This window comes from Mesoplodon mirus (assembly GCF_964341445.2).
Source record: "Mesoplodon mirus genome assembly, chromosome: 7".
In the NCBI taxonomy this organism is placed as follows: domain Eukaryota; kingdom Metazoa; phylum Chordata; class Mammalia; order Artiodactyla; family Ziphiidae; genus Mesoplodon; species Mesoplodon mirus.
This window is the reverse complement of record NC_138983.1, coordinates 103,953,271-103,971,963: the sequence shown is the minus strand read 5'-3', so window position 1 is coordinate 103,971,963 and position 18,693 is coordinate 103,953,271. Positions and strand designations below refer to the sequence as shown.

General features: G+C 38.5%; 2 protein-coding genes across 3 annotated transcripts in view; one reads left to right on the top strand and one right to left on the bottom strand.

Annotated features, from left to right (window-relative positions):
• LOC309808266 (uncharacterized protein) overlaps positions 1-7,044 on the bottom strand; it is a 203,569-nt gene extending 196,525 nt beyond the window's left edge. For both annotated transcript variants that reach the window (XM_082628370.1, XM_082628369.1), the window contains exons 1-2: positions 6,507-7,044; positions 3,719-3,849 (exon numbers count right to left, since the gene is read on the bottom strand). In XM_082628370.1, coding sequence (XP_082484496.1) covers positions 3,719-3,849; positions 6,507-6,615 — 240 coding nt within the window. In that variant the 5' untranslated portion in view covers positions 6,616-7,044. The remainder of the gene's footprint in view (positions 1-3,718; positions 3,850-6,506) is intronic.
• An 8,351-nt stretch (positions 7,045-15,395) lies between these two features.
• On the top strand, positions 15,396-17,031 carry LOC309808931 (uncharacterized protein; the record flags this gene model as incomplete). The annotated part of the gene is made up of 1 exon (XM_082629497.1): positions 15,396-17,031. The coding sequence occupies exon 1, from the start codon at positions 15,604-15,606 to the stop codon at positions 17,029-17,031; it is 1,428 nt and encodes a 475-aa protein (XP_082485623.1). The 5' UTR covers positions 15,396-15,603.
• Between the last annotated feature and the right edge of the window lie 1,662 nt (positions 17,032-18,693).

Below are 18,693 nucleotides of genomic sequence, written 5' to 3'. Positions count from 1 at the left end.
ATACATTTCAGTACATACCAAGTTAATACTAATACATACTAAGTATAGTTTACTTTAGTTATTTGTGTTTACATGCAAATTGACAATAAAAGCTGAAAACCAAGACACTATTGCCATTATTACAATGAAATTAATATTGCCCACTGCAGATGTACTGTGTCTCTGTGTATAGACTACACCTCGTTCCGTACTGTGCCAGTGTCACTGCCCTTGTGCAGGGTGACCACATACCCCAAGCCGCCTTGGGCTGTTCCAGTTTATACCTGTTGTCCTGATGTTACAGCATTCGAGTGCCTCCTTACACTATTGAAGTGTAAGGAGTTTGGACAAGTTCCGGTTTGGACAACCAATTAGATAGGTGGTCATTACCCCTGTGTGTCACTGAAAAGGGGGACATCTATAGTGTCAGGTTGAAGTGGATTCTTCCCTTCCTCACCAATACTAGGTTAAAAATCAACCATAGTTTAGTGTGCTTCAAGTCTATGTCCGTATAGCCTTTTCTCCTCTGGAGTTCAAGTTCCTTCTCCTCTTCCTCTCCCTCCTCCCTTCCAACAGTGCCTAATACCTAGTAAGTACAATATGCCTCAAGGTGTTTCTATGCTCTCAATCACACAATCAATAGAAGCCTCTCCACTCTAGACTAGCTGCAATCTGCACTGAATCCCCTATTACCTTCCTTCTTGGTTTATTGCCTCATTTTGCTGGATTATTTCTATAAATAGCTTCAGGTGTAGCACAGGAGGTCAATTTTTCAAATTTCTTTCTGTACAAAATATCTTCTTCAGCCTCCACTTATGACTCATAGTTTGGCTGGATACAAACCCCTAGGGTGAAAAGTATGTGCCTGAAAAACTTTGGAGGTATCTTTCTAATGCCTTCCAGGATCCATGGTGCTCATGACAAGTATGATAAAGTCAGATTTAAAATTTTCTTTTTAGGTAGCCAGTATTTTTCTCTCTGGAATGGATGTATCCTCTCAGTATTTTATTCTATTTTAATTTATTTTTTCAGTATTTTAAAGTTTCACAAGGAAGGGTGCCTAGGTATGAGGCTATTCTTGCTCGTCTTGTATAACTATTTTCAGTCTGAGGCCTGATGTCTACTTTCAGCTGTGGGGAATTTTGTTGCCCTTTGATAGCTTCCCTCCAGTTTTTTTCTGGGTCTGGAGTTTCTAATAGTAACATGTGGGATCTCCCAGATGCAGCCTCTCTAACATATTTCTATCACATTTTCCATTGTGTCTTTCTTTTTTATACACTGAGAAATTTTTTAAATTCCTACTGAATTTATTTCAGCAACCATATTTTCATTTCCAGGAGACCTCTCTTGATTTCTGACCATTCTCTTTTTAATTAACTCCCTAGTCTTATTTTATAGTTTCTAGCTGTTTTTAAACCTCTCTCAGGATATTAATTAAGGTTTTTCCTTAAATTATTTTGTTCCCTAAATTGTCCCTGGTCCTACTAGGATATGTTTTCACTCTTTTTCCCCCTCTCTGATGTTGTAAGCTTTACTCAGCTATCAGGCAAATGACAGTTATTTTCTATTTAAGAATGAGTGCAGAGAGCTTCCCTGGTGGCGCAGTGGTTGAGAGTCCGCCTGCCGATGCAGGGGACACGGGTTTGTTCCCTGGTCTGGGAGGATCCCACATGCCGCGGAGCGGCTGGGTCCGTGCGCCATGGCCACTGAGCCTGCGCATCCGGAGCCTGTGCTCCGCGACGGGAGAGGCCACAGCAGTGAGAAGCCCCCGTACAGAAAAAAAAAAAAAAAAAGAATGAGTGCAGAAAGCTCCCTGAAGTCAACGATTGATTGGCTTCTTATGCAGGAAGAAGCGGGGAGTAACTGTAACAGGATCCCCCCCAAACACAATTTTCTCGGGTGTAAAAACTCACACTAGCTGCCCTAGATCTCGCCAGTTTCACTGTTTTCAAAATGAAATCATCTCATTTCAGGAGGGTGAGGGCGGGGCTGGGTGTCCACTCCTCCAAACACAACCCTTCAATGAGCTCCCCTATTTCAGTCACACTTTTAACTAATTCCACCCTCTCTCATACATGCGCATCAAAGCACAGAGATACTTCTGCAGGTGGGGTCAGAATCCTCCTCAGTTGCACGTGGTCCCTGTGCATGTTCTAGGTGATGCTTTTCCTCTGTTCTACTGCTTCAGTTTCACACTCTTCCACCTGTCTTCCGTCTTCCCAAACTATGTTGAAATCTCTTGATTGTTGTGGGCTTATATACTTAAATACTTTGATACCATCATTTTTGTGTCTTGTCAAAATGGAGAAGAGCTAAAAGGGTTCTCATGCATTCTGAATCTGCTATTCTGTGGTCCCAGTGTTTAAACTTCTTGGTCTTCCCCAGTGTCTATCACTGCTTTTAGAAATACAATCTCCTGGTCTACTCGTGAAGGAAATGAATACACCACATCTAAAATGACAAGGAATGCGGGTTACATGCTCTAGGGTCTTGTCGTACTCTGCCATTTACTAATAAACCACTTACGTGCTACAAATTGTAGGTGCTCATTTATAAAACAAAAGGGGGTAACTCTACATGAACTAAAGATTTCTCCTGCTCTAAATCATAATTTTCTAAGTTCTTTTCTTAAAATTTCTCTATATTATCATTAATTTTCATTAAAAAAATAAAAATCGGGCTTCCCTGGTGGCACAGTGGTTGAGAGTCTGCCTGCCGATGCAGGGGACACGGGTTCGTGCCCCGGTCCAGGAGGATCCCACATGCGGTCGAGCGGCTGGGCCCATGAGCCATGGCTGCTGAGCCTGCGCGTCCGGAGCCTGTGCTCCGCAACGGGAGAGGCCACAACAATGAGAGGCCCGCGTACTGCAAAAAAAAAATAAAATAAAATAAAAAAATAAAAATCTAACTTTCTCTTTTGAAAATCAAAGAGTAATTCCCATAGTCCTACAATAATGGGATAATTAGTTCTGAAACCTGTCAAGTTTCATGTTTCATATGAAAAGAAAATCACATTAAATAATTTTTAAATTTAAATAATTAAATTTAAATAATTTTTTAAAATTAAACATGGACTTTGTAGCACAAAGACAAGGTCCCCCCAAATGGTGTTGCTTTATTTACTAGAAGTGTTCAGCTCTGCATTGAAGTTGAAATAAAATAAATATATTATTTTTGAGGTGCAAAAATTTCTTATGAAAATCAATTTTTCTTTTCTGTCCATACAAACAAAAGTATGGAATGACATTAGAGGTCAGGTTTATTTGGTAATAGAATGTAGCTTCTTGATATTTTTGATTTTAGGAAAGGAGAATATCAACATCAAAACTTTTTTCAACTTTACTTTTATTTAAAATGAGGCCATATTTTCCTCTTACAAAAAGAGAGTTCAACTAGAACTGTCAATTTTCTCATCTGTAAAACAAGAGCACTGAATCAGCTGACTGTATTCATTCAGAACTCAATTTCCTTATCTTATGATCACTAAGGTTCTCCCTAAATCTAATATACTAAGGTTCTAAGCAAAGGAAAATATATTACTAATGACATGTTTTGATTTTCGTTTCTTAGAGTTCAAATGTCCACCATTCACCTTGGTCTAAGCTTAAGGAACCATTCAAGGGGATACAATGCAGGTGGGAGGAGAAAACAGAACCCTCACACAAGCTGTGCTGTGTTGCGATCAGCCTTCCGTTTGAAAAATCATCTTCTCTATAGCTTTAAAGTGATAACTTTGTACCTGCAATGCTTCTTGTTTCAAACGGATTTTCTCTGGCTCCTCCTGAACACGTTCTGAGGAATCGTCGACCTCTTCGATTTCTGAGGAGGAAGGACTCTCTACTGTCACAGTCACAGGAAATTCTGATGGACCTGAGTGTCACAAGAAGAAGATAGGAAACCACAGAGTTGTTAAACTAAAGTGCAAAGAAAGAAGACAAGATTGTATAAAAGACAACACAAGCCAGATACCAAATATCCAAATATTAGAGGATATTTAACAAAAGTGATCTGAGGTATCATTATTTATAAATGTCTCTCACTGCTCTTTAGTGTAAAACAGGCAATGACTAAGTAAAAGTACAGGAACTTATTTTTGCTATGTTACTGTACAGACCTCTGTTGTACGTGGTTAGGATTAGTAATGGGAATTGCCCATATTATTTTATTAAGCTTCTTTCACAGAAGCCAAGTGAAGATCCAAGGTAAACATTTCTTCTCAGATCAACTTTATACTGCAAATGAAAAATTTATTCTTCACCATCAGACAAAAACAGTCTGGAAGAAAATGTAGTTTTTCAGAGGAAAATACATCAGTAAAGGGACTGATGAATAATCAGGAAGTCAACATATCTAAGCTGTGAATAATAGACATTAGAATTTTAAAAGATAAATCACATACACACACACAACTAAAACTGACCCATCAAAAACTTCATCTTCTCACCACCCTTAAGCCAAAACTAGGGCAACAATTCTCCCAGCAAGCTTCACTGCCACTGCAGTGTTGTTCAAGAGGACATTTCCAAACATTTAAAACTGACCTGGCCACAACCCCATAAAAGTCTACAGATCATAAAGAACTGTGCTGGGATTATATAACCACGCAGAAGACAAGTCACTAGGACATCATGTTGACAACAAGCAGCAAACCCTGCAGCCTAGGAAAACCTTAACAGGAGAACGAGGTGCACACCCCTCTCTCCGGGAACGCAAGGCCAGGACTGACACCCAAGATGCTCTTCTCTCAACCTCAGCAGTGGTGCCTTTCACAGAGCAACTAGGCAGTCTCCCAAGACCACTGGGAAGGAGAATCTGATACTGACAGTATTCGCTTGCCACGAGGCCATAAGCGAGGGAACGTGTGTGGCCTTGGTGAGAGAGCAGAGGTTCAGGAGATGTTGCTTTATACTGGCTTTCAGATCAGGAATTTGTATATATAGCCCAGAAACAACGTTTCTTGAAAACATGTGAACATTCTTGAGTATGACAGCTCCATGTGAGGGGTCAGAAATGGCAGTCAAGTTCGTTTCACTGGGTAACAGCTGATTTACGGACTGGAAAACAGGCTTCCTTGTTTACAGACATAGCCACAAGGCTGCCCGTTGTGTGCCAAATCCACACAACTACACAGTTGCATTGGGAGAGCGATCAAACATGTTTTACATGGATTTATTTCAGAGAGGGAAATGCTTCTTGTAAGGCTCTGTCAGTTTAAAAAGCAAGAAGAATGACCATCCACCTTTCCCAATTCAAGCCCTATATATCATAAATGTGATAGCTACACACCAGCAACTGATTACATACATCACAAGCTTTGATGAATGGAAAGCCCCTAAAAAGATAGCAACAAGACGAAGTTAGATCTTCATGTAAATACATCACCAGTTAAACCCAGTTAATACAACTATTTAGTAGTATGAACAGTATCCATACAGAATTGTGTATAAAAATAAATAAGCTCAAAACAAGGACCTGGAGGGCTCTGCTACGGAGAAAACACAACAGAATTCAGCCTACTGGCTTGCTAATAACTCTCTGAACTGCTGAGAGGCCCCTTCAGCTCCTATGTTCAGGATGGTTGAGATTTCAGTCTCTCTTCTTTAAATGGTGATATTAATCGTTCTCTAATTTACCCCCCTGTGTGACGAGGATGGACCTGCGATTAAGTGTCTCAGGAAGAAGACAGGAAACCACAGAGCTGTGAAACTCAAGTGCAAACACTGGGGATTCAACACTATAGTTTATGCAACAGCAATTCACATTACCATTTGCAAAAAAGTAGTCGGTTGTCCAGTGGGGAGTAGAAACATCCATTTAACATGAGCAACTGAACAGATATTTTACACAGGAACTACTTCAAGTACTATTTAAAATCAATTCTCTTTGTTTTCTTAAGCAATTGTTAATCCCCAATTTCCTGATTACTACCAAGTAAGTCACCTGAAGATCATCTAGAGCCATCTATTTCACTTAGCAAGCCTAAAGCTATAATTCAACCATTTTATTTACTGTTCTGTGACAAAAATTACTATGAACAGCTATCCCCTGGATAAGAAATCAGGTAATGCTAGTTTGACTCACTAAATCTGATTTACTGAGTTAATAAGCCAGTTCATTTAGAATAGCTCTAATGCATATTTTTCATCCATTCTGCATTAAACTATTTCCCATGCCTAAAATGTCTTTTTTCCCATTCGTACGTATCCAAATTCCTACTTCTGTGCTGTAGGGCTTCGCTCAACTACACCTGCCTTTAATCAAACTTTTCTCACATGCACAATTGGTGATCATTTTAGTCTCCTCAAGACTCCCACGGAGTTACCTCTGTTGTGACACTTGAGAAACAACTTGAAACTCCCAATTACTTTTAATTTTTCTTCCTTAGAGGGCTCATTAGGCAGAAGCCAAGCCATGTGTGAGTTACCTTTTTTCCTCTACACAAAGCACCAGAGACCACCCACATAATACAAGTTCCAAAATAAAGAACTCTAAATGACTGAAAAAGACAGGGAATGCAAACAGCTTACCTGTTGCTTTTTGCACTTTCTGCAGGACACAATGGCCGGAAACCAGACACTCCAGGTGGTAGCGCTTCAGGAGGGTAGCATTCTTTACCAGCAGAGTGTTTCCTTCCATTACTTACAGGCTTCTTTGCGGCCAAGACTACGTTTGACAAAGCATGAAAAGAAGGAATCAAGATGCACCAAAGGTCTACAGAGCAACTGTCACACGTGCACACGTCGAAAGGAATCAAAAAGGCACTTGACAATGATGCCAAGCCCATTTAAAAAGAGGATCGGTTTTGTACAAAGGTTTTACATAAGCCAGCATTTTTTTTTTTTTTTTTTTTTTTTTTTTGCGGTACGCGGGCTTCTCACTGTTGTGGCCTCTCCCGTTGCGGAGCACAGGCTCCGGACGCGCAGGCTCAGCGGCCATGGCTCACGGGCCCAGCCGCTCCGCGGCATGTGGGATCTTCCCAGACCAGGGCACGAACCTGTGTCCCCTGCATCAGCAGGCGGACTCTCAACCACTGCGCCACCAGGGAAGCCCTAAGCCAGCATTTTTAAAAAATATAAGTTCTCTACAGTAACAAGTTATTTTAACTAAAACAAAAGTATTGACATGTGCAGAAATGCAAAAATAAAGTTTAAAAAAAGATCCCAAAGTATGATACATTTTATGTATCATGCAGAAACACTCAAGTTTCCTGAATCGTAGAACACCTTTGGCATTTCTGAATCTCAAGGACACAGAAACACAGATATACCCATGACTTCTGCCAAACAGAATCTTCAGAAGTAGACCAAAAGTTAAATTTAAGATGAATTTTTCTATGTAAAAACAATACAAGTTATAAGGCTGCAAGTTGCTGGGGGGTAGGTGAGTCAATTTTACCTTCCTATAAGCCTGTCAACCTTCACTGCTCCTTTGATTTCATATAGAAAACACAAAAAAACCAAATGAAACCCACTGGATGAAAGAGTGAAATGTGGAGACTTACCCTATATTTCAGTAGTAAAGAGGCAAGTATCTTTATATGAAACATTTGGTTGCAGAAACTAGACCTACGTGTTAATATTTTACTTAGAACAAGCCATATATTAAAATTCACATTTAAATATTTAATTTGAATTTACTGAAAACAAACATCATAGGTTAAAATGGTTATATTTATCCTTCAAAGCTACTATATTTTATTTTATTTATTTATTTTAATAGATCTTGATTGGAGTATAATTGCTTCACAATTCTGTGTTAGTTTCTGTTACACAACAAAGCGAATCAGCCATATATGCATACACATGTCCCCATATCCCACCCTCTTGAGCCTCCCTCCCACCCTCCCTATCCCACCCCTCTAGGTCATCGCAAAGCACCAAGCTGATCTCCCTGTGCTATGCTGCTGCTTTCTACTATATTTTAGCAGCATTAGGATGCAGGGTAAAATGGAGTGTATGTGGTAATATAGGACAAATATTTCATAGAGTGTAGCTTATTGATAATCACCACATGATCCTGTGTGATTTACATGCCTCTTAAAAATATATAGGAGCTCAGTTCATTTTGTGCTATTTTATTGTGTTTTTTAACTTCATTGCCATCAAAAAAAATGTTTGTATGCATATGGTTTGTATGTGTATACCCTTCCTTTACTTTCAGAAACTAATGCAAATACATTTGTATTAAAATTTTTTTAAATTACACTTTTCTTGTTAGGAGATTAAAAAATTTCTAATAAAAGTTCCCATCTTTTATTAGGCATACATAAGTACAATACAAATGTGACACAATTCACACCATTATTTCACTCCTATACTCACCTGGATCTAGGTATATACCCAGATACTGATTTGGCTTACCTCTATGTCTCCAAATAACTGAGGCAAATACAAAAAAAAGCCCAAGAAATAAAATTACTCTTAAAAGAGCTCAATGAGCTTGTATACTTCAGTTACATTTCCACTTTGTTTAATCATGCTAACTAAAAAAAAATGTTTAACTGTTCTCATTCCATGATGCCCTATTATTCTGTACTAATTTTACAGAATTCCTAATATGTTTTACATATACATGTTTTATTTATATATCTTTCCATTTCTAATATCATAGCAAAAGTCAGTGTAGCTATTTTAAGAATGCTTTACATAGGATATAAATTTTTAATAATAATATCTAATTAGTGTGATATCACAAATCTTAATTTCTTTGAATGTACTATTTGATTATTAAAATATCACTCTCTTGAAATAACAATTGGCAGACGATCGTAAGTTTTTTGACTTCATAAACACTCTTAACAACTTATTTAATACACTATTGTCCAAGCAAGTTAATAGAGAATCAAAAACATACAACTTGAAGTATAAAAAAAAAAAAGCTGTATTTATGAAGATGTTTACAATAGTTTATTTGAGGTTATTTCCAATTTTTCACCAATTTAAGAAACTGACCTACTCAATGAAACCTTGTGAATGCAATGTTAAAAAGTATAACTATGAATCACAGAATTTAAATTTAGTATGAAAAGAATGGCAAATTATATTGAAGCTATGTGGAATTATGTTTATAGACAGCAGGAAGAGAAAATTAAAATGTAAATATTGCTTGATAGGATAATGGGATTAGAGGTGGTCTTTTAAATTTTTCATTTTTATGCTAATACAATACCTTTATAAAACTCAAAAATCTTCAAACAACACATTTTTTTAAAATTGTGGTAGACTACACAAAACAGAAAATTTATAATTTTAACCATTTTAAAGTGGACCGTTCTGTGATATGAAGTCAACAAATTTTTAAAACTTTCAGAGGGCACCTGAATAAAAGATGTGCTGTCCACTGGTGATTTTAATGTATCTGGTATATAACTAAAGTCACCACAAAACTCTTTCTGGGAAATTGGCAGATCATAAAAATAAAAAATTTATTTTGCTTTTTATTAAACCTTATTGTTTTGCTGTTTCAAAATTCAAATTTACTCACAAGAAACAGTTTCATATTAGATTTGGTTTCACAAATGCTGCTCCTGCTATTCATTCTTATCACCAAAAAAAAAAGGCTATTTGTGACTAACGATAATATGTTACAGAAAATAAAAAGTTAAAAGGTTTTCAATCTGCATATCTGGGAACCTAAATTAAAGCATCACACAACATTTTCAAAAACAGAAAAGCCATTTGATTTGACTCAAATCTTAGTTTTAAGATGGCAGAAAGTACCTTGATAATTTTCTTTTAAGAAAGAAAGAAAACCAAGCCATTAAAGAGAAATTCTTCCGAGAGAACTGAAACATGTTATATAACTCTGACTTGGCACTCCTTCCATCTGGAGAACTTGTTTGGTAACTGTTTTCATCACAGAATGATCTAAAGTAAAATGAATTGAAATTAGAGTAATTATTTTCCAGTGAGTAGCTATTTCCATTTAAAACCAAAAGCCAACTAATTATTGCTTTTCCCATACATTTAAATATGAAATCTACATTATATAATTATACACTTATTTCCCTTTGTGTATTCTAATTTCTTCCTCAGAAACCTAAGATGCCATCTTGCAGACTGCCCACAGTGGCTACTATTTTGGCAGCAGCAAAGGTCAACTTGAAACATTTTGCATCTAAAGTGGCTTTGGCTACCTTTGGATACAAAGTACAGTCTGAGCACCGTCCAGACGCTTAGATACCTAAAGAGCATCTAAGATATCAAACCAGGGCATCCAAGATAACAAACCAAGTCCTGATATTCCCTCAAAAGCTGCTCCTCCCATCAGCCCCCTTCTTCTAAGGGATACTACCCAGTTGCACACATAATCATCAACGACTTGTCTCCTTGTTACTATTTCTTTCATACCTCACATCTATCTGCAGGTCTTGATAGCTACACCCTCAAAACACAACCTGAATTCAACCACTTTTCACTTGCTGCAAACTTCCAACCTAACCTAGGCCATAAACATCTCTTATTTGGAGCACTGGGATAGTCTCCTAACTGGTCACCCTGTTCCTCTTTTTTTTTTTTTTTGAGGTACACGGGCCTCTCACTGTTGTGGCCTCTCCCGTTGCGGAGCACAGGCTCAGGATGCGCAGGCTCAGCGGCCATGGCTCACGGGCCTAGCCGTTCCGCGGCACGTGGGATCTTCCCGGACCGGGGCACGAACCCGCGTCCCATGCATCGGCAGGCGGATTCTCAACCACTGCGCCACCAGGAAAGCCCCCTGTTCCTCTTCTTTATCCTCCCAAGTCCCTTCTCTATACCAGGTCACCTTATTCAGATACGATTTGCATCATGCCTTTTTCCAGTTCAAACCCCTCTACTCATTTAGAATAATCCACATCTTTACTCTGGCCTTCAAGACTTTACAAGAGCAGACCCCTGCCTAGCTCCTTGACCTCATGTCATACCACACTCTTCTTCACTCGGTACTCTGCCCAGATTGGCCTCCTTGCTTTTCCTTAAATACTCCACCCACCTACATGCCTACATACTCATTGCCTCCTTGTCCTGGAATGTGCTTACTCCACATCTTCCATGGCTTGCTCCTCTCTTCATTCAGGTCTCCGTTCAAATGCCACTTCTCCAGTGAAGCTGTCCCCTAACAAATCTATCCAATGGAGTCCTACCTGCTCTCCCTCACTCTCCTTACATTAAGATAGTTTTGCACTTCCTACTCTCTAAAATTATATGACTTATCTATTTACTCATTTCTATCTGATCTCCTTCACTAGAATGTAAGCTACATGAGGGCAAGACTTTTGTCTGTCTGGTTCACTGCTTTATCCCTAGTCCCTAAACCCGTCTCTGGCACACAGAAGATGATTACAAAATTACTTGTGAATCTGACAAATGAATAAAGTACTCCTGGCAAGAATTCAGAGGTTGCACAGGAAAGAAAGAATGCTCTTGGTGGAAGCAGGCTTAGTATCTAGGTTCACCTCTATTCAGAGTAGAGATAAGAAAAATTGACAAGTATAATTCACTTTAATTAGTACCTTAGCTGCTAAAAACATAAGGGAAGTGCAACACTAGAAAAGTACAGTTGAAACTTGAACAACATGGGTTTGAACCTCACGGGTCCACTGACACACGCATAGTTTTCAATACATATGTACTATCGTCCTACATGATCCAAGGTTGGTTGAATCCACACATGTGGAACCACTGACTATAAACTTATACCCAGATCTTCAACTGCGTAGGGGTCGACACCCCTAAGCCCACGTTGTTCAAGGGCCCACTGTATATGATGAGGAAAGATAAACACATTAAGTTTTAAAAAACTGTCAATACCTGAACAAATTTTTTGTTTTGCTATGTGTTTATCAATTTAAAAAAAGTGACCACATACCAACAAGCAGATTTTTTCTTATATCCAGAACGAGCAGAGTTCTGTTGGTTTCAAGGGCCTTTAGGAAAGTCTTTGCTCCTTCACTGGTGAGGCCGCACTGCTGCAGGTCAAGTGCTTTTCGATGAAAGACAAAAGGTCACTTGCTAACTCTACAGATTTAACATATAGAAAACTCTCATTTTCTCACGTGTGGAAGAGTCCTGCACAAGACAAGTCATGGCAGGTTTGTAATTTTGGGTATGGAAAAAAACAGAAACATATACGCACACACATAATGCATAATCCAATTTAAAAACCTCTTCTTGGATGTGCAATGATAACCCTGGCTTTAGTAACAATAAATCAGACAACATATTTTACAATTACAGAACTGAAGAATAACTGTATATAACCTATGAGCAAAAAGCATCACAAAATGAATCTCAGTTCATAATTAGCAAGGGCGGCAGGGGCGTGTAAACCTCACAAGCAAAACCTGGTGGAGCTCAGAAATGCACTGCATTCTTCTGATCATGATCTTCAGCTCCAAATCACACTTGAAACTAGTTCAAAGGGGAAAACAAAATAGAAGAAATGTAATAACTGTTAGTTTTAGAGGAAAAAAAGACAAGTCTAAGAGGATACAAATAATAAAAACTTTCAACAATGTGTGAATACAGAATACATACTAAAAACCTATCATGAAAGTATGATGGTCAAGAACCCTCGCAGTAAAAGGTCAGACAAAAACCAGAAAAACGGATCATGAATTCTAGTAGTTCTGGGGCTGAACAACCTACTCATTTAAACCAAAGGGATCATCACTAAAGCCCAGGGATTAAAAAATATTACATGAAAGGAAACTATCATGAGTCTTTTGTTTAAGTGTTGTGTGGACCATCACATTAAAATAACTGGAGTCTTTCAACACCCCCATGACACACAGAAATAGCAAGTCAGACATATGGATCTGACAGGATATGATACAACCCTTACAAGCTCTCACTACAGAAGAATGGACACAGGGTATAATTAACCAAATAGCCAAATTAATACAAACAGCCAGTAAACCTCACCAGTCAATCAAATGAATACAAAATAAAACACAATGTGGTTATTCTCCTATCAGATGAAGCCAAGATTCTGTAAGAAAAGCCTTTAAATAATGTCTATACCCTTTGGATCCAACAACTCTCTTTCTAAGAATTTAACCAAAAGAAATAGTCAGAGATATAGGTAAGGATATATATCAGAGTACTATTTGTAACTGAAAAACTGGGCAAAGCTTATATACAAGAATGGATAAGCTATGTGCACTGTGGCATATTCATATAATGGAATACTGAACAATCACAAAAAATGATGTAGGAGATGCAAATTTACTGACTTGCTAAAATGCTCATACTAAATTAATTGAAAAAAGTTATAAAATTGGGAGTAATCCCACTTGCATAGAAAATGGAGAGGTACTCATTTTTGTAGTTTTACATTTTTTTACAAGTGCTACAGGCCAGTGTTTGTGAGAGGCAGGCTTCGCATCTACTGTTGGGGTGGACTACAAATTGGCATAGCCTTTCTGGGTGGTAATTTGGCCATGTGTATCAAATGTCTTAAAAATAGGTCACACTTAGTCATTCCACTTGTAGTACCTTATTTTACAGAAGTAATCCCGATGGACACAGAGATGTATATACAACGTATTCACATTGTTTCTGACAGGGAAAAGCAAACTGTCTAAATAGAATTGCAAAGAATCGATTAAACTATGGGACATCAATACGACACAATACTACATGATACATCATTAAGTGAAAAAAGCAGGAATATGAAATAGCAGGTATACTACAATTCTATTTTTGTAATCCCTAAGTGTACATGTATATTTGTAGAAAAAAAAAGACTGAAAGTATATACGTCAAAATGAACAGTGATTATATCTGGGTATTAAAATTATAGGTAATTGTTCTCTTGTTACTCTGTATTTTCTATAAAGGATATATGCAACTCTTAGAGAAAGTTTAAAAGCAAAATAAAAGCTATCAGTACAATGAGGCTTTAAAAAATCCTATCACAATAGTATCATGCCAAAAGCTAAGCATATTTCATATTAAAAATTCAATATTTTCAATTTTAGAATTTCCCTCTAAGCCATAAATCCTCACTAAGAGATTCTGCCAAAGCACTTGCACCCAGGTCACCAATGAGCATGTTGCAGTTCAGAGTGATGCGCCTCAAACCAGTCATGCAGTCAAGATCACGTCTCCTGGAATGAAGACTCTCAGCCCAGGTTTCTTCATGCCTTCTGGTAGTCTGATACTTCAAAGATTTAATGGGATGAAATTAAGATGCTTGAATAAGGAAACAGGGTGTGCCTGAGTATGGCTTATTCTGTCAGAGATTTACACACACACACAGATCAAGCATATATGCCAGGAGCATCAACCTGAGAAATTCAACAGTCACTTCTGGTTTACGAGTCCAGTGACCCAGATTCTGCTCGGTCAGTGATTAGATTCTAGCCACTGCATTTCCTGTTTCTGAACACTTATGTAAAGTTGGACAACTCAATTACAGTCTATGAAATATTTTCCTTATCTTCTAAGTCAGGGAATTGGTTCTAAATCCTATCTTTGCTGAGGCCCTATATTTCATCATCCTGTCCTCCAATAGCCTCCAAACACCTGACTGGGCAAACCATAAGAAAACTTTTTAATATGCATCTTATTATATATAATATCTTATTATATATAATATGCATCAAATTATATACACAAAGTTCCATACATAGAATTTATGTACATGATAAACTACACAGATTTTTAAAAATAATACAAAGGTAAAAATGTTCTCATATTTTCTTTTCCTAACTCCTAAGGCATTATTTTATTTTATTTATTTTTTTATAAAGATTTATGTATTTATTTATTTGTTTGTTTGTTTGGCTGTGCCGGGTCTTTAGTTGCAGCATGCCGGATCTTTTAGTTGTGGCATGTGGGCTCTTAGTTATGGCAGGCACGTGGGATCTAGTTCCTCGAGCAGGGATCGAACCCAAGCCCCCTACATTGGGAGCACATAGTGTTAACTGCTGGACCGCCAGGGAAGTCTCAAGCATTATTTAAAAAACTATATTTACAAAATGTATCTCACATGCTACCTTGGGTGTGCACACAAGCTTTAGAGGCCTGGACTATGCAGAGCCAGTTTGATGTGCCTTGGGAAAATAATGGTTTGACATTTAAGCAAAAGTACTGTCTTGAAGACATTCAATTCTTTATGTTCATAAAGTAAATTTTGGTAACAGGGAACACTGACTGTCAATGAAAAAAGTCTTATTACATTCCTGAAAAAGTAAAAGACTCAAAGTGCCTTTGTTACTCTAAAAGGAAAATCATTAGTGTCATTTTTCTATTAACAATAACTTATTAAAGCTCCAAGCAGAAACAACAGCAATCACTTACACAGTGCTTAGTATGTGCCAGGCACTATTTATACAAATAAGTGCATTTAAACCTCATAATGAGGCATAGAGGTTAAGTGATTTGCCCATGGTCACTAGCTATGAAATGGGAGAAAGGAATTCACTCTGTCTACAAGAGGCGGGCAGGTCAGGCGTGGATCAAGGCCGGAGAGGACGACACCTCTAGGCCACAGCAAGTAAGGGCTGAGCGCGACGCCCCAACCGAAGAAAACTGCCCCACACCGAGCGGTCTCCTGACACCCCGAGCAGGTGCTGGCCTCCGAAAACACGTGTGGGAGCAGTGGGGACAGAGCTCCTGAAGCAAAAAGGAACCGCAGTTGATTATGGAAGATTCTCACAAGAATAACGCTTCAGAGACAGCACCTCAGTCTGGTTCAACAGTTCAGGGAGCTCATATTTCTCATATTCCTCAACAGATGTCATTAAGAGGATCTGCGCCAGTGACAATTGTACCTCTTCCTGGAGAGCAAGTACAGGTTCAGGGGGTCATCCAGACAGCTCAGTCTTCTGTAACTCACCCACCACACGTGCAAACGGTATCATCTTTATCAGAAAGTGAAGAGTCTCAGGACTCATCTGACAGCATAGGCTCCTCACAGAAAACCCACGGGATCCTAGCACGGCGCCCATCTTACAGAAAAATTTTGAAAGACCTATCTTCTGAAGATACACGGGGCAGAAAAGGAGACGGAGAAAATCCTGGAGTTTCTGCTGTCACTTCTATGTCTGTTCCAACTCCCATCTATCAGACTAGCACCGGACAGTACATTGCCGTTGCCCCAAATGGAGCCTTACAGCTGGCCAGTCCAGGCACAGATGGAGTACAGGGGCTTCAGACATTAACCATGACAAATTCAGGCAGTACTCAACAAGGTACAACAATTCTCCAGTATGCACAGACCTCTGATGGACAGCAAATACTTGTGCCCAGCAACCAGGTGGTTGTACAAACTGCATCAGGAGATATGCAGACATATCAGATCCGTACCACACCTTCAGCTACTTCGCTACCACAAACCGTGGTGATGACATCTCCCATAACCCTTACATCTCAGACAACTAAGACAGATGACCCCCAACTGAAAAGAGAAATAAGGTTGATGAAAAATAGAGATCCTGTAATGTGGAGAGCTGTGATTGGAACTAATAACATAGATGGGCGTCAGCCACACTCCAAGATGATGAAAGTTAAAGCGATCATTATCCATCCAGACTTCGATGTGGAATCTTATGAAAATGATATTGCGCTTTTTCATTTAAAGAAAGCAGTGAGATATAATGATTATATTCAGCCTATCTGTCTACCTTTTGGTGTTTTCCAAAGACTGAACCGAAACACGAAGTGTTTTATAAGTGGATGGGGAAGAACAAAAGAAGAAGGTAATATTACAAAAAAATTACACGAAGCAGAAGTGCATTATACTTCTCGAAGTTTTTGTAATTCTGACAAGAGCTATGGGGATATAATTCCTTACACTTCATTTTGTGCAGGTGATGGAGATGGAGTTTTTGATACTTGCAGGGGTGATAGTGGTGGACCATTAATGTGCTACTTACCAGAACGTAAACGATATTTTGTAATGGGAATTACCAGTTACGGATATGGCTGTGGTCGAAAAAATTTTCCTGGTGTCTACAGTGGGCCATCCTCCTACCAAAAGTGGCTGACAGATCACTTCTACCAGAACTGGAAGCAGGCTCTCGAAGAGATATTTGCACAGTCATGCTCATGGCAGCATTATTCACAATAGCCAAAATGCAAAAGCAACCCAAGTGTCCATCAACAGATGAATGGATAAACAAAATGTGGTATACACATACAATGGAACATTATTCAGCCTTAAAAAGTAAAGATATTGTGTCACATGATACAACATGGATGAACCTTGAGGACATTATGTAAAGAGAAATAAGCCAGTCACAAAAGAACAAATATTGTATGATTCCAATTATATGAGGATCTAGAGTAGTTAAATTCATAGAGACAAAAAGAATGGTAGTTGTCAGGTGCTGGGAAAGGGGGAGAAATGGAGAATTACTGTTTAATTGGTACAGAGTTTTGCATGATTAAAAGAGTCTGTGGATGGCTGGTGGTGATGGTAGCACAACACTATGCATGTACTTAATGTCCCTGAACTGCATACTTAAAAATGGTTGATTGTAAATTTCAAAAAAAAAAAAAAAAAAAAAGAAATGGGAGAAAGGAGATTTGAACCTAGGCCATTTGGCTTCCGCACCCAAGTTCCTGACTGTTTTCTACCTCAGGGGTCAATGGACTTGCCCTGTATAGGCTCAAAGAAGTTTTCAATTTTTAAAATCTAAATTTAAACATTTCCAGATTTGTGGGCTATACAGTTTCTGTTGCAACTACTCTGCCCCACTGGTGTAGGGTGAAAGGAGCCACAACTACCATGTAAACAATGGGTGCGACTCTGTTCCAGAAACACTTCCTTTACAAAGCCAGGCGACGGGCTGGATCTGGCCCACCAGCCAGAGTTTACCTATCCCTGATCTGCACCATCAAACTATTAAAAAGCCTTCATGTCAAATTATTAACTAACTTTAGGCCTAAATACAGTCATTATAACCACTGTAAAGTTGTTAAGGCATTATTTTAAAAACTGTATTTACAAATTGCTGATGTACTGACTTTTATTAGTCTAAAAACTACAACAGCTAATAAACACTTGATTCATTTAAGTCTTGAAGACTAGAATGGCATAGTTTCTTCACAGTATTACAATAAAAGTTTTCAGTAAAAAAACATACATAAAAGTATTATTAGGTATTATATATTAAATCTCTTATTTCTAAAATTAAGTGGACTATCTTTACTAAATGGTAGAATCCCAAACTGAAAACTGGTCATATTCTTTCAGCAAAATGAAAGCTGCGCTCACATGTATTAAAAGACAAAAATTAGGGCCTTCCTGGTGGCGCAGTGGTTGAGAGTCCACCTGCCAATGCAGGGGACGTGGGTTTGTGCCCCGGGCTGGGAAGATCCCACATGCCGCAGAGCGGCTAGGCCCGTGAGCCATGGCCGCTGAGCCTGCGCGTCCAGAGCCTGTGCTCTGCAACGGGAGAGGCCACAACAGTACCACACACACACAAAAAAAAAAGACAAAAATTAACTGCCCTCTGTATCAATATATTAATGTGCTTCAATCACATATGTTTTCATGAAAGTTTAAACATAAAATCACCTTTAAGATCTAGGCCATGGGATCTGCTCCATGCCATGTCAGAATACACCCCGTGAAGTTTACTTAACTTGTCTTAAGTGTGATAGAATTCTTTATACCTTGACAAATAACTAAAAGGAAAAAAAAAAAACCCACACACACAATAAGATGAAGAGCCTATACATTTGTCAATCTTGACTTATTTGCTTTTCTTGAGTCAGTTGGAGGTTT